At 42.4% G+C, this 16,650-nt stretch overlaps 1 protein-coding gene and 1 non-coding gene across 2 annotated transcripts; both read right to left on the minus strand.

Annotated features, from left to right (window-relative positions):
* Positions 1-2,862: 2,862 nt before the first annotated feature.
* On the minus strand, positions 2,863-5,547 carry rpl18a (ribosomal protein L18a). The gene is made up of 5 exons (XM_004086966.5): positions 5,388-5,547; positions 4,407-4,586; positions 4,189-4,318; positions 3,200-3,309; positions 2,863-2,992 (listed from the first exon to the last, which is right to left on the minus strand). The coding sequence occupies exons 1-5, from the start codon at positions 5,403-5,405 to the stop codon at positions 2,900-2,902; spliced, it is 531 nt and encodes a 176-aa protein (XP_004087014.1). The 5' UTR covers positions 5,406-5,547; the 3' UTR covers positions 2,863-2,899.
* LOC111946975 (small nucleolar RNA SNORA68) lies at positions 4,638-4,766 on the minus strand. Its single transcript, XR_002872841.1, has one exon. It is a non-coding gene; the product is annotated as a small nucleolar RNA SNORA68 (small nucleolar RNA).
* Positions 5,548-16,650: the final 11,103 nt, after the last annotated feature.

Raw genomic sequence — 16,650 nt, forward strand, 5'->3', positions numbered from 1 at the left:
AAAGCATACAGGACGATCTAACACACTGGACCAACCTGCCTCTGTCCCTTATGGGCAAGGTAGCCACGGTAAAAATGAAAGTCTTACCTAAAGTTAATTATCTCTTCTCAATGATTCCCACACAACCGCCATTAAAATGGTTCAAAACATTAGACTCATCCATATCAAGCTTTCTATGGAACAATAAACCTGCAAGAATTAGTCTAAAAACTTTAAAATCTGCAAAAAGCTGTGGAGGATTAGAACTACCTAACTTCCACAAATACTTTCTTGCAAATAGATTACAATATATCTTAAAATGGTTAAAAAATAATCCAGAAACTAACTCATGGTTAGACTTGGAACAGGCGTTATGTGGAAAGATCAACCTGTCAGATCTTCCATTTATTAGCCAAACAGTTAAAAAACAGGATTGTTTCAAAAGTATAAATATAAATGCCACTTTAACAGCCTGGTGGGAATTTATCAAAATATCAAAATCATCAATTCAACCGTGCAAAATGACACCCATCTGGAACAACCCGGACATCCTTATAAACCAAAAAATGATATATATCCCAGCTTGGCAAGCAGGGGGCATAAAACAACTAGAGCACGTAACTATTGATAGAAGATTCATAACTCCCCAGGAACTTCAAGGCAACAAGACAAACATGGAATAAATAACTTCTCGGAATATCAGCCCAGTTCTGATCGGTTCTGAACGTCAGATGCTGCAGCTCCTCTGGGGACGGCCCACTGAAGCGACTCCTCACGGGAGAACCAGAGCACATTCTGCAGGGAAACAGCGGATTGGACCGGTTCTGATTGGTTCTGTTGTCGGATCTCACTTTGACATGTTTGTGGGGTTTTCGGTGAGGACCACGGCGTTCCTCTGATGTTCTGTGGCGTCAGTCAGACCTGCACTCACCTGCTGTGCCACGCCCACTCAGTCCCACCTGGCCTTTGACTTTCTGAAACTTTTGGTTCACCTGCTTGTTTGAAATGAATTCATTTGAATTTTTGTCTGTTTTTTAATTGTTTTTTTTTTTCCTGATTAATTTTCCTTGAAATATTAAACAAAGCTCCCCCACCAAAAACGGAAGCTGCTCCTCCTCTGCTGACGGTTACCTGGATCAGGTGTGTTCAGTCCATCAGGAAGCAGACTCACATGAGGATGATGAGGGTTGGAGACCCAGCTGTGAAGGTTCAGCTTCATGCCCGCCTCACCCCCCCAGCACAGCATCTGTGTTCCCCCTGAAGGTCAGTTCAGAATTCACGCTGTCAATCCCATTCCTGGGGGGGGGGGGACGACAATCCGTTTCTGAGGAGGTCCTGGAGGCTCTAGAACAAACCTCCTGATCTTCGTCCTCTGGGTTTGAAGCAGAACTCTCCTGAAGTTCTGGTGTGGAAGCAACCCCATACCATGACACCACCACCACAGGACGGGTCCAAACAGACTGAGAACAGGACGGGGGAGTCTGTTTTCACGCTTATCCCCCCATCGTCCTGACATGGGGGATGCTGTCAGGACTCGGCCAATCAGAGGCCAGCGGCTCATCAGCCAGTCGTGACTTTCCTCCTGCTGGCTCACTAACGAGCGCTGACCTTAACGAGCTTAACGAGAACAGACAAACCTTCAAAGTTCACTGCATGACCAGACGTCAGCGTGACGCCGACGCCTGACAGGAGAACGGCGCCGGGAGGAGACACCTGAACTTAAAGCACATAATGGGGGGGGGGGCATTTTCCCACAGTTTGACAGCCAACGTGGAGGATGTGGGAGGGGTCCTCTGGAGATGACTGACACAGAGGCATGATCCTCTGATCCTGCTCTTCTTCCAGAGGATGGAGGTCTTCAGTGCATCTGTGCTCCGCCTCCTTCAGGACAGGGGGAGGAGCTGAAGAGCCTCCTCCTCCTCAACTCATTCATCTTCACAATGTGAACTGCAAACACTTGGAAAAGTCCTAAAAGTTTCAGTAAAAAATGTCACTTTGGGTCCAAATTCACTGTAAACGTTTTCAGTGAAGTGATTGTAATGTTGTAAAGCATAAATAAAGTTTTATTTGCATTTCTGATCCGTTTCGCTAAAGTTTCAGTAAATTTGAACCAATCTGACATTTCTGTCTCCTTGATGAAGACCGAGGAAGAGGAGGAAACCCTGCTCTGCTTCTCCAGTCCAGACCCTGAACTTCCCTGTCTGGATAAGGGGCCCTCTGTTCGCGGCGCCACGGCCTCACCGCCGCTGACGGTTTGTCTCACCAGAATTTAATCTGAGGCTGACCCGGGTCAGACACGGTTCTTGTCAGATGAACTTCTGCATCAGAACAGGGGTGACTCAGCAGCGCCCCCCAGTGGACGTCTGAGGGAGCCAAAACTCCACCTCCGCTGAAAGCTACGGCAGCCTCTGAGGAACAAATGCCTGACAGGAACCACAAGCCGCTGGATCCAGTTCTGCACCGGTACTTAAGAACCTCTGGAGGCGTCTCCATGTCGGAGCAACTTCAGCCTCCGGTTCTGCTGACGTTACAAGGATTAGCGTTGATTGGTTCCACTTCTTGGTTCCATTTACCCATGTGGGTGTTCCCTGGTTCCTGAGCCCCCCCCCCCGACGACATCACAGATCACCGGGGGGTCCTGGACTGTGTGGTCACTGCTTCTGAGGAAAAGCTTTTTTTTTTTTTATAAAGAACATGTAGACCGGTTCTGCCCTCTCCACCCAAACATAAGGAGCAGCTCAGAGGTGGGTCAGAACCTGCCACAGAGCCCTTGGTTCACCGGGTAACCGGACCCAGCAGAACCAAACCGTGACTGACCAAACTGAGCATCGGGACACCCCTCCCCCCGAGGATGAGGGGCAATAAAGGTCAAAGACGAGTCGGTGTCTGTGGTCAGAACATTTTATTTCCCGGCCCGGTTCTAGAAGAAGGTGTTGGGTCTCTTGGTGGTGAAGCGGGGCTGGTGCTGGCGGCGCAGGACCCTGTGCGGCAGCGGGAACTTGATCTTGGAGTCCTGCGGGGAGACGGGTCACACGGTCAGGCGGCGCAAAACCAACATCAACCATCAAGTCTGTGGCCAGTTTCAGAACCGCCGAGTTTCAGGATGGAGGCCCGAACCCGGAAGAGGAGCCTGGCGATTTCTGTGGCGGGTATTTATCCGGAGCGGCCCGTGGCGAGGCCGACCGGAGAGAGACCCGCTCCGTACGGCGAGCGTACTCACATGGAACTGCTTGATGGCGGGTCGGCGGCACTTGTTAGCAGCGATGACCTGCACCTTCATGATTTGGATGGCGTGGGCTCGGGCGCGGTGGCGAGCCCCCATGTCGCGATCTGAAAGACAGAGAGGCGGGGTCAGACGTGCGGTTCTGGTGTGCAAACATAGGAGAGAGCCGTCCAATCACAAGAGGACGTTCATCCGGCGTCAGACGGCGGGTTTAACTTCCAGCACGCCATCAGCAAACTCCTGTCCAGAGACCACCACCGCACAGAAAACTAGCATAGCGGCGGGTCAACGCCAGCGTTTGGGACGCAGACGTACGCCGAGTCCCAACCCCCGCCCTAACCCCTAAAAGCCTTTGAAAGCAATGCAGACGCCACGCTCACTCACCACGGCGGATATGACATCATCCATTCCCCAAAGTTAAAATCTGATCTGTGAGCGTTTTAGAACAATTCTTTATGATCCACCGTCTGAAGACATAAACCTGGACGCTTTATTAAAAACATACTTTTAAATACTTCCGACGCAATGCATTGTGGTCTATATTCACCGATCTAGTGAGCATCAATGCACACTGGTTTTTCACAGAGACTTCTGGGAAATTTCTAGGGTTCTGGATCGTGAAATTGTAGATTCAGACACCATAGAATGGAGAACGCTCTATATAGAAGGAGGGGGGTTGGGGGGATTCAGACACAATCATAGAATTTACGTCTAAAAACGGGCGCTTCAATGCAGCTGGCGTGAACGCGGCGTGAAGATCACGAGCAGCGGGAGCCGGTGGAATCGGAACCGGCAGGATTCGTTTGACCAGAATCTTCAGATCCTAAAAACAGACGGCGGTTCTGACGTTTCCGTGAACTTCCTTCCCACCCCAGGAGGACATGAAGACCCCCCAGAGTTCTGACGGGTCACCGCTAGGACCAGGACCTCTGAGGTGTTTTCCCCGAGAAGGACACGCCCACTTCCTTCATGGTGGGGGGACTCACAGCACTGGGTGACGGCTCCAGACGTGGTCAGGTCCCGGTACTCTCTGTACATGTTGTGAGTGCCGCTGCGAGAGTCGTAGCGCAGCCAGATCCCGAAGTTCTTCACCTTCAGGGGCGATTTCTCATGCACCTGTGGGGGGGGGGGACATAGGTACTTTATTGTGAAAGGCAGCGGAGCAACAGAACCGTTTGTCGGTTCTGAAAAACCCGACACCTACCAGACCACAGTAGACGATCTCGCCAGAGGCCTTTTTCATCTTCCTCAGCTGGGAGACGAAGTACCAGAAGCGGGACTTGGCCACCACGTGGTTGGGGGCAAATATCCTCATGCGGTACAGAGGAGGGGTGGGGTTCTTGGCGGAGGGCAGCAGCCGCCCGATGACTTTGTACTCCCGAAGCTGCAGGTAGGATTCACAGGTGAGAAGGGGGCGGAGCAGGAGTGGGTGTGGGGGTGTTGGTCCCTGAATTCACTTTCAAAGGCACAGCGGCTCAGAGAAAGGCGACAGGGACCAGTTCCTGTCGGCACCCAGGACAGAGCGGCCCCACGGACAGGGGCCGCCTTTGGGTTAGGGCGCCCACGTCATCACTCAACAGGGTTTCATCAGAGCCCCTGCAGTAACCATGACAACGAACAGCAACAAGCACAGACCCCAGGGGCATCACGTGCAGCTGAGTTTGGCTCAAATTTCAATTAATACATGAAAACCATAAACTAGTTTCTATGGCGCGTGCGTGATCCTCGCGCGTTACTGTTACGATTATTTTGACATTTCTGTTCTTTTTAGCCTTAAGTCTGAACTCTTACTTTGAAAGTTTCAACTCAAGCTTTTCGTATTAAACCCCGGATGTACCAGCAGGTCTGAGACGGAGAACTGGACCTGGTTCCGGTGCTACAACTGCTAGACTGTAAACTACAATAAACGGTTTCAAAACCCGAAACCATCTGCGGCGGGTTCGGGTCTGAATTTGAACCGGACCGAGAGCTGCTCCGCTTCGACAGGACTCCCGTCCACATGGAGCCGCGCCGCCATGTTGGAGTAGCACGAGCAGCCGCACTAAAAAGACCAAACTCTCGCTTTAATCCGAATTTTTACGTCCGGTAAACAATCCAACAACGTTGGTAAAGATTCCCGCGGTCCTAGCAGCCCCGAGCGGCCGAGGAGGCGCCGCTCACAGCGGGAAAAGAAGCTTTTACTTACAGTTCCTGACGCCTTCATGGTTTCGCGCTGACGGCGGCGGAGAAAGAGAAGGCAGCGGAGCGACGACTGCGCATGTCAGCAATTACCGCTTCTTCCTCGTGTGTAAAGATGACGAAACTGCGCTGCAGCGACCCCCTCAGGCCACACCCCGAAACACAACCCCCCAAATGATGAGTTTTTACAGCAAAAGAACATGATCAGGGTCGTTTCTGGCTTCGTGGGGACCCTGTGCAGCGTGCTGTTTGGGGGCCCCCAGTTTAAAAAACTGTAATGAAGAGATTCCTCTTCTCGGTTAAACAATTTAAGAGTTAACTTTCTTAATGAGGAATTTTGGAGGGATTTTAATCCTGAGATCGTTTTTAAACTAAACATAAAAAGGCTTGACCTAATGTTAGACATGTCTTCTTTTGAAAAGGTTTGGGACCAAATTTTCCTTCTGACAGGTAACAGGAATAATTTAGCCGTGAAGGAAGCTCTTGAAAAGTCTGTTTGGTTGATGTTGTCTGTGTATCAGAAAGGAGTACAGGACATTGTTCAACGGATGAAAAGCCATGGCACATTTCTTTGTCACACAGAATTTAAAAGCAAATATCATGTGGAGTGCACATCTACAGTCATTAAGTCACTAATCTAACTCAACTGATCAAAGCAAATGCACAACATTCCTTGATTTTACCTCAAATCCCATCTTTGTTTCCTGATAATACTTTCAGATCTAAAGCGCAATAAAACATTTTTAGAGCATCCCTGACATCAACACTATTTCCTCTAGAAGAAAACTGGTTTTCAAAAAAGACACTTTTTGAAAATGAAAGGGGTCCATTTTGAAACCACATGTATCCCTGCAAAGAAGATCTGCATTCAAGGTTTAATATTCAAGATAATGTATGTCAAATAGATAGAAATGACATTGAAAGTCAAAAGCATCTGTTTTATGAATTTAACTTGGTAAAGAATTTCTGGGGAGAGACGGCTCTCAACAAAAAATATGATTCCGTTATTTATGCATTCTATATTTAACATGTTTGTATTGACAGAGGAAAGAAAATTCTGTTTTTCTTCAACATCTCAGCTATTTTTGGTCAATTTTTGTTTACAAATGTCGATTTCTTTATTTATTTATTTTTTTGAATGGATTGAAAATGGTTTATTTCAAGCTCAAAAAACAAAAATAAAACTAAACAAACAGCAGAAAGACACATGAAACCACAGATATACCAATTTTAGGACAATAAGTTGTGACGTTGATTGGAAAATACATAGATGCATACATCCACTTACACTTGTAAACAATTAAGTTGTTACTCTTAATCATAAATAGACACATCAACTCTTAAGCACACAGGATGTGACACATGAAACTATTACATATTAGAGTTTTCTAAAGGAGTTTCATTATTTGCTTGAAAGGGAAAAAGCGAGTTTATGTAATTCTACCCCTGTTTTTCTTTACATAACTTTTTATTTTCTTTACCTAAATTATTATTATCCCGTTTTTAACTTCTAATCGGTTATTTATACTATCAACACAGATTCAGGTCATTAAAAATCCATAATTATCAATAAGTCGAATGATAAAGAGGAAGTACATATTCTGTGAGCAGACATCCCATTATTTCACAAATCCTTATAGCTATGCACATCAAAAAGAAGTCATATTCCTTGTCATTGGAAAAAACGAATTTAAATCACATATCAGGAAACAAACCTTTTGATATGATGAGAACAAATATTGCTTTAATCATCTTTAATAATTGATTTATATTATTTTTTTGTTTAACATTTTTTTCTTTGGTCAAAGTCAGTGTCCTTCTGCCAGCTAATTCAGGTTACAGACATGGATAAAGTGTTAAATGGGAAGATTCTTTTGTTTTATAATTATTTATTTATTTAAGCGAGACAACAGAACAACAAAACAAAACAACAAACACTTGAAAAAACAGATGTGACAAACACAGACAGCTACCAACCCTAACACATGAAGTTTGTGTGTGTGTGTGTGTGTGTGTGTGATCTAAGGGCAACGAGAAAGAATTCCATCCCCAAGCTTGAACTAACCGTCAAATATTTAGGGCTACATCATTAGAGAATCATATAGATGGACTCGGCTCGAAACAACATATATAATTATGCATTCATTGTATTCTTGATACTGGAAAAAAATCAATAGTGGTCTCCCTCCTGGAACCCACTCTGTACATAATCATCTTGTCATTGTTTCAAAAATAAAGAAATAGATAAAACAAATAAACAAACAAAGTTGAGAGTCAGACGCCTGCAAATGAAGTGAATAGGACATTAGAGAGAGAAAAGGGTGAGAAAGGTGAGGGTACATGACAGTCACATATTTGATTCTCAGATGAAACTTAATATTGGTCTAGGAACTCCATGAAGGCTGACCATACTGATAGTGGTTTGGTCGTGTTGGGGGGAGAAGGTAATAAACTGGCTAAAGAAATATATTCAAGAAATAAATGTTTCCATATAGACAGGTTTATGGTGTTCTTTGATTTCCAGCTCATGAAAATTGTTTTTTTAGCTATTGTTATTGCTACAAGAGTGAATTTAATCTTAGACAAGTCAATATTCAAATGTGTTAATTCTGATAGGTCTTCTAAAAGACACAATGAGGGTGATAAAGGGATGGGGCGGGCCAAGAAGGTAGATAAGGTTTGGGTGATTTCTTCCCAGAATTCTTTAACGGGTGTGCATGAATATATGTGTCCGGGGTATTCTGAGTGCAAAATGAGCAGATCTCTGAATCATATCCCATTTTTGATATTTTCTCTCTTGTGTAGTGAATTCTATGGAGGGGTTTGTATAGTATTAGTTGTAAGTTAGTGTTTTTTGTCATAGTATAGATGTTTTTACATATTTGAACCCAGTGGCGGTTCTACACTGACTTACTCCCTGGGCGAGTAACCCCACAGCCCCCCCCCCCCCCCCCCCCGCACACCTACAAAATTTGACAACATCCTGTTGTGTTCCCTATCTTCTATTTAGCTATTTTACACAAAAAATGCATGAATTTTCTAGACTCGTATTACAGGGGGGTCAAACGCAGTCACACAGTGGCCTAAGTTAAAAACACGCTTAAGGTTTTGGGCCGAAGAAGATAAACATTTACTGAACACACTAAAGCTAAACTTTTAAACCTTTTAAACTGAACTTTTTGAACATAAATATAAATAAAAACAGGAACACAAGTTAAACCTTAAATAATATTTTGCTCCCCATAGAAATATATTCTGTCAAAATTATACAAATATGAACATGCTGCAGGACAAAAAGCAAAGAAAGCCTGGAAATATTAATAAGAAATTACAAATCAAATAATTCCATTTTTTTTGCTCTTTTATCATTTTTTAGAGCATTTTTTGACTTTTTTTTTTTTTTTTTTGACTCCTGCTTCATTTTTAGCAATAATTTCTTAATGTGTGACGTCCTGTGTGTGTCTTTGTGAAACATAGAGAGATTAGATCTAAAAAAAAACTTATTGTGATTAATATGTTTAGGTCTTATAAAACATTAAAGACTAAATCATAGAACTCATCAGTGGGATTACTCCAAAAATATTTGGCATTTCCCTAAATTTGTGCAACACCAACAGCAGAAATCCTCCAAAAAAACTCAATCCATAAAAAATGGTCTGCGCTCACCCCCCCCCCCCCCCTTCCCCTTCCCTCTGACACACGCGGCTCCGTCTCTATGACGGGAGGCGCAGCTGCGGCCCAGAGTTGATAGTCAGATAGAAAAAGACTCCCAATCACCTGTTAGTGTGATTCAGCCAGCCACCGGCGAGTTGCGCCCCCCTCTCGAGTTTTTTGACTTATGTTCCAAAGACTACCGCAAAGAGGTGTGGCCGCAAGCGTCTTGCAGCAGAGGGCGGTGGTCACGTGCGTGTCGGGTCTGCCATGTCAGCGCAAAGTATTGTGGGAAATAATCCCCATTGCCTGCTTTTGTCGAAATTGAGTTGAGCACGGGTGTTTGTTCTGCCCTATTCCTTTTCATGTGCCTGTTTTACGTTGTTTCACTCTGAGTTATTTCATCTAATTTTTTTTTTTTTTTTTGCACCATAAGTGTGAAGAGCAAATAGGATGAAGACATTCTTAAGAGTCTGATGTGTCAAAGTAAAAGTGCGAAGTGTTGGCAGCTGAAGCAATTTCAAATTAAAAGCTGCAAACTTCCTCTTTGAATATCGTAGCACAATCGGGCACGGCAAATGCCGCCCCCCATGAAGTGCCGCCCTGGGCGACCGCCCATATCTAAACCCGCCACTGTTTGAACCCAGAACTCAGTGTTACCAGAAATGGGAAGATCGTTTTCCCACTTTGTTTTGGGAAGTGATAAAGATTCATCTGAGAATATGATTATTTTACATATTTTACAGAGAAGTTTCCTAGTTTATTAAATCTGTTATGCAGGTGGAAGATCTAGATTTATTGTAGTTACAGATATTTTGGCTTCTATTGAAGATTTAAGTTGTAGGTATTCTAAAAATTGACAATTCCTGATGCCGTATTCTTGGATAAAATAAGAAAATTGTACTAGAGCACTGGAATTAAAAATATGTTTGAGGTGCGTAATCCCCTTTGTAGCCCAGAATTGTAGATTGATTGGATTTTTATTGCTTAAAAAATCTGGATTATTCCAAATAGGTGTAGAATGAGATACAGATAGACTTGAGTTTGTAATTTTATAGGCATTGAGAGTGGAGGCTATTGTCATTACTTTATAACATGATGACTCTTGATAGATTGAATTAGAAATGGGATGTCGGAGATTTGGAGTTCTTTGCACAGTTCTTTTTCACTATCTAACCAGATGGTGTCTGACTGAGTCGGATGAATCCACTCATAGATATATTGCAGCTGGTTAGCTAGCGAGTAATAGTAAATGTTTGGAGCGTCCAAACCTCCCTGAGATTTGGGTTTTTGCAAGGTGGCTAATTGTATTCGTGGCGATTTATTTTTCCAATAGAATTTTGTAATGATTGAGTCAAAGGATTTGAACCAGCTGGGAGGGGGTGGCACTGGAATCATTGAAAATAAACAATTTATTTTAGGAAGAATTGTCATTTTAATTACTGCTATTCTGTCCATGATGGAGATAGGTAGATTTACCCAGCGTTGCAGGTCATCCCTTACTGTTTTCAACAGAGGTGTAAGGTTGAGGCTAATCAGCTCTGAGGCCACTGGGGAAATTTTAATACCCAAGTAGGTGATGTGATCTATGCATACTGGAATAGCTGAAGTAAAGGCTGTATTTCCCCATTTAGTTTTATTCAGTGGAAGGATAGCTGATTTGTTCCAGTTAACCGAGTAATCTGCAATTTTTGAGAATTGATTCATTAATTGTATAACTACTTGTAATGATGATTGAGGATTTTGTAGAAACAATAAAACACCATCAGCATATAAACTAATTTTATGGTGGGCTAGAGACGTCTGGATTCCAGTTATGTTGAGGTTCTGTCGCATAGCTGCTGCTAAAGGTTCAAGAAAAATGATAAATAAGGAAGGAGAAAGTGGACATCCTTGTCTAGTTCCTCTGTGCAGCGTAAAGCTCTGTGATGTAATACCATTGGTGGTTATTGTGGCTGAAGGGGCGTTGTAGAGAGTCTTAATCCAGTTAATGAATGACTCCCCAAAACCAAATTTTTCCATGACACTAAAGAGAAATGTCCAATTGACTTTATCAAAGGCCTTTTCTGCATCTAGGGTAGCTAGGATGGTGTCTTCTTGCTGTAGAATAGAATGATGTCTTAAATTAAAGTCTTCGTGTGTTGCTAGAGGAAAGTCTTCTTCCTTTAATGAAGCCAGTTTGATCTGGGTGAATTATATGGGAGGTTACTTTTTCAATCCTGTAAACTAAAGCTCTGCTGATGATTTTTAAGTCTACATCAATAATAGAGATTGGGCGATAATTTGATGGGAGAGTTAGGTCTTTATTAGGCTTTGGGAGCAGAGAGATGACTGCTGTATTCATGTGTTTTGGAATTCTTCTGCGCTTGTTTCACCTTCATGAAACAGAGTGGTTCAGCACAATGTTTCGGGGCGTGTGTCAAATAGCAGAGATCACGTGGTTGATGACATATGAAGCGCCAAATGTATTGTTTGGTTGAACCACGGTTCAGATGTCACTTGTGTTCGAACAGGGGCGTATTCCAGAAAGCAGGTTATGCTAGCTCCCACGGTAAGTTTGAGGCTAAGGAAGTTGATAACCTCAGCTTTCGGTTCCAGAAATGGAGGTATGTTTGAGGGTAGGTCAAGTTGCCATAGCAACTCATGCTCTGAACATAACCTGGTCGGGAGCAGGTTTAGTTGAAGGTTAGTTTGTTTTCAGAGAGGTGAAGGAGCATGGCGTGTCCATTTGAAGATGATTTAGTGGATGAAGAAGCTCAGATAATACTTTTTCCACCATGAGAGGCTGATAAGACCACATATGGATGTTGGAAAGAGAAACTTTATACTTTGATCTAACTTCATTATTTGCTTCAGTTAAGATAAATCATTTTTTTGTTTAGTCAGTTTAAAAATAACACGTAGTTATCAGACAGTTATTTTACTTTCATTCAAATTAATTCAATTAAGTAGGTGTAACTTTGGTGCTGCTGTTAGATTGGCACCGCAAGGGATTGTGGGATACCATTCCCTTCGCCTGTCTGGACGGATTTGGGTTTAAGTGTGGCTTTTTGACCAAATGTGTTTAGTTATTTAGCTGTTTTACTGTGTTTAGTCTAGTTATTTGTCCTGTTATGTTTAATTCTTTCTGCACCATGAGTGAGAGGGAGGAAGAGTTTATATAGTAGCCCTACTGTGACGTGGCAGAATGATAGAGTCAGAGAAAGGGTTGTGTGATATCTTTAAGTTTGTCCATTTTGTTTAATTATTTTCATGTTATAAAAATGAGAATATCTGCAGGTTCAAACTTAGAAGTATGAGAGTTCAAGAATTACAATAAATTAAGATGGAAAAACATTTAATTGAATTGGAGAAATATGACATTTAGTTAGATAAATATGTAAATTTGAGTTGTATAAACAATTATTGAGTTTTATAGACGTAAGAAATTAAGTTTAATAAATTTAACTCAATTATTTGTTACCAATAGAAGTAATTCATTTAAGTTGGTTAAGTTTTATATGTCTATATACAGCGGGGAAAATAAGTATTGAACACGTCAACATTTCTCTCAAAAAACATTTTTCTAATCAAGCTATTGACATGAAATTTTCACCAGATGTCGGCTTCAACCCAAGTAATGCACACATAGAAAGAAATCCAAACATTTATGTCCATTAATGAAGTTATGTGTGATAAAGTGAAATGGCACAGGGAATAAGTATTGAACACGCTTACTGAAATTTATTTACTACTTAGTGCAAAAACCTTTGTTGGTGATTCCAGCCTCAAGACGCCTCCTGTATGGAGAAACCAGTGGAATACATTGCTCAGGTGGGATTTTGGCCCATTCATCCACACAAACTGCCTTCAAATCTTCAAGGTTCCGGGGGTCTCTTCTGTGAACCCGGATCTTCAGTTCTTTCCAAAGATTTTCAATTGGATTCAAGTCTGGTGATTGACTGGGCCATTCTAGCAGCTTTCTTTTCTTTTTCTTCAACCAGTTGAGTGTCACCTTGGCTGTGTGCTTGGGATGGTTGTCTTGCTGAAAGATCCACCCTCTTTTCATCTTCAGCAGCCTGGCAGATGACAGCAGATTCTGATCAAGAATGTCTCCATACTTTTCTCCAGTCATTATTCCTTCAATGATATGAAGTCTACCAGTACCACATGCTGAAAAACAGCCCCACGCCATGATGCTCCCACCTCCAAACTTGACTGTTGGTATGGTGTTTTGGGGGCTATGTGCGGTGCCATTTTTCCTCCAAACATGTTGTGTCTTATGACATCCGAAGAGTTCAATTTTGGTCTCATCTGACCAGAGTATCTTCTCCCAGAATGTCACGGGTTTATCCAAATGTTGTGTGGCAAACTCCAAACGAGCTTCAACATGCTTCTTCTTCAAAAATGGAGTCTTGCGTGGTGTGCGTGCATGGAGGCCATGGCGGTTGAGTGCATTACTTATTGTTTTCTTTGAAACACCGGTACCTGCTGATTCCAGGTCTTTCTGAAGCTCTCCAGGAGTGGTCCTGGGCTGCTGGAGAACCCTTCTGAGGATTGTTCTGACTCCTCTGTTTGAAATCTTGCGAGGAGCACCTGGCCGTGGCAGGTTTATGGTAATGCCGTGTTCTTTCCACTTCCGGATGATGGCCCCAATGGTACTCACTGGAACTTTCAGAAGTTTAGAAATGCGCCTGTAACCAATGCCTTCAGTGTGTTTTGCAACAATAAGGTTGCGTAGGTCTTTGGACAGCTCTTTGCTTTTACCCATCATGCAATGCTTCTTGTCTAACACCTTGCTGGTGAGAAACCTTTTTAAAAGGCATCAATCAGGACTATATTAGCTGATGTTACTTTGCACTAATGGGGGGCAGGTTAACCTTCTGAATACTGACAACCTCCAGCTGCTTTCTTGGCTTGCCAGACCTTTTTACTCCTCCTTTTCTTCATGTGTTCAATACTTATTCCCTGTGCCATTTCACTTTATCACACATAACTTCATTTATGGACATAAATGTTTGGATTTCTTTCTATGTGTGCATTACTTGGGTTGATGCCGACATCTGGTGAAAAATTCATGTCAATGGCTCGATTAGAAATATGTTTTTTGAGAGAAATGTTGACGTGTTCAATACTTATTTTCCCCGCTGTATGAAGGTTCTGAAGGGTTCTACTCACATTCTGAATCCGATCCAGATTGTTTTTATTGACCCTCAGCATCATGAGAGATAAAAACAATCTGGATCGGATTCAGAATGTGAGTAGAACCCTTCAATGTGACTTCAATGCAAAGGTCGGACAACATCATCAAAGCGACGGAGTGACAGTTGGAAAGTTTGGTCTTGGAGAAAGGAACTAAAGGGGAACCAGACTGGTGCAATTTGCAAAATCAAAAGGTTTGAAGATCGGAAATACCTTCTATGGGAAGAGGAAGATCAGAAAATGGACCTGGATAAGTCCAAATGGTGAAACCAGGAACGAGATCGATTATATTTTGGCAAACAAAAACATGATTCAGAATATCAATGTCATCAAACGGGTAAACATCGGTAGAATGGTCAGAAGTAAGATCAAAATGAATACAAGACTGGAAAGAATGAAAATGATGAGACCAAAAGGAGTGAAAGTAAACATCAACACCCTGAAACAAAAAGAAAATGAATTTCAACTGAAGTTGCAAAATCGCTTCAAAGCCTTGCAAGAAGAGGACAGTGTGGAGGAAATGGCACTTAACATCACAAAGACCATTAAGGACTGTGCTATGGAAACAGCAGGAAAAGAGGAAAGACGGCGAGAGGAGAAGCTCAAGCAGGAAACTAAAGAACTGCTGAAAGAAAGGAGAGCAATGGCTAAAGAAAGATCTGAATGACCAAGACAGAAGAGAGTACAACAAATTGTGTCAAACCATCAGGAAAAGACTGAGAGAAGATCTTAGAGAGCACAACACCAGGCGAGTGAAAGAGGCAATTGAGAGTGGGAAAGGATTGAAGAGAGCAAAAGAAAAAGAAGGCTAGAAGGTTCTTATATCAGCTTTGAAAGAGCAAGATGGAACCGTCCATCAACAGAGAGAGAATTCTGGAGAGGTGCGCAGAATTCTATGAAACGCTGTACAAAGATGCAGCCCAGAACCTCAGAAAAGAAGAAGCAGAGGATGTACCATCAATCCTTGATAGTGAAATTGAGCATGCCATAAAAGGTTTGAAGAATAACAAAGCACCTGGAGAAGATCAGATTGTGATTGAAATGCTCAAAGCCGGAGGTGAAGCTGTGAGATGGAAGCTGAGAACACTCTTCAATAAAGTGATAACTGAAGAAAAGGTACCCAACGAGTGGAAAAATGCCATTATAACACTCATATTTAAGAAGGGAGACAAGAAAGACCTTGCTAATTATAGACCAATCAGCTTACTCTCCCAAGTCTACAAACTCTTCATGAAGATCTTGAAGAATGGGATGAATAACAATCTGAGGGACCACCAGCCGCCAGAACAAGCTGCCTACAGAAGATGTCATTCAACTATCGACCATCTGCAGTCAGTCGTGCAAATACTCGAGAAAACCAATGAGTATAAAATACCCATTTATATGGCGTTTGTAGACTACGAAAAAGCCTTTGATTCTATCCTGCACAAGGCTGTTTTTGAGGCGCTAAAACAACACAGCGTAGAGGAGAACTAAATCAACATCCTGAAAGAGACATATGATGGAGGCACTGCTCAGGTTCAGAACGAATCACTTAGCCGAATGATTAAGATCATGAAGGGAGTGCGACAAGGAGACACCTTGTCACCAGTGATGTTCACAGCAGCGTTGGAAGAAATATTCAGGAGAATGGAAGCTGAAGCGGGAATTAACATCAATGGAGAGAGGATGAACAAGCTGAGATTTGCAGATGATATCATCTTATTTGTAGAAAAGGAAGAGGATCTCAGGAAGCTGCTCAACGATCTGAACAAGGAAGGGAGAAAAGATGGCATGAAAATGAACAAAAAAAAAACAAAATCATGTGCAATGAAATAGCAAGGAAAATGAGAAGGAAAGGAATAATTGTGGTTGAGAACAACTGGAGGAGGTGGATGAGTATAAGTATTTGGGAAGACTGCTAACACCAGGAAATGAGATGGCGAAAGAAATAGACGAGAGAGTAACATCCGCTTGGAAGAGATTCGGACAGTACAGCACGTTTCTGAGAGATCAAAAAATGTCCATGTGTCTCAAGAGGAAGATCATGAACACTGTCATACTGCCATGAATGACGTATGGAGCTGAGACATGGTCACTTACCAACCGCCAAAGAGAGAAACTAGCAATCACCCAGAGGAGCATGGAACGATCAATGCTGGGTGTTACGAGGAGAGATAAGGTCAGGAACGAAGACTTAAGATCAAGAACAGGGGTGAAGGATGTCATAGAGAAAGTGATTGAAGCCAAAGGCATATATATATATACATACATATATATATATATATATATATATATATATATATATATATATATATATATATATATATATATATATATATATATATATATATATATATATATATATATATATATATATATATATACACACACATATATTCACCAAGTGTAGCGTAATTACGTTAACTCATATCCGGTCTTTGGGAACCGACATACCC

Source organism: Oryzias latipes, chromosome 23 (genome assembly GCF_053564925.1).
Source record: "Oryzias latipes strain Hd-rR chromosome 23, Olatipes_Hd-rR_3.1".
Classification (NCBI taxonomy): Eukaryota; Metazoa; Chordata; class Actinopteri; order Beloniformes; family Adrianichthyidae; genus Oryzias; species Oryzias latipes.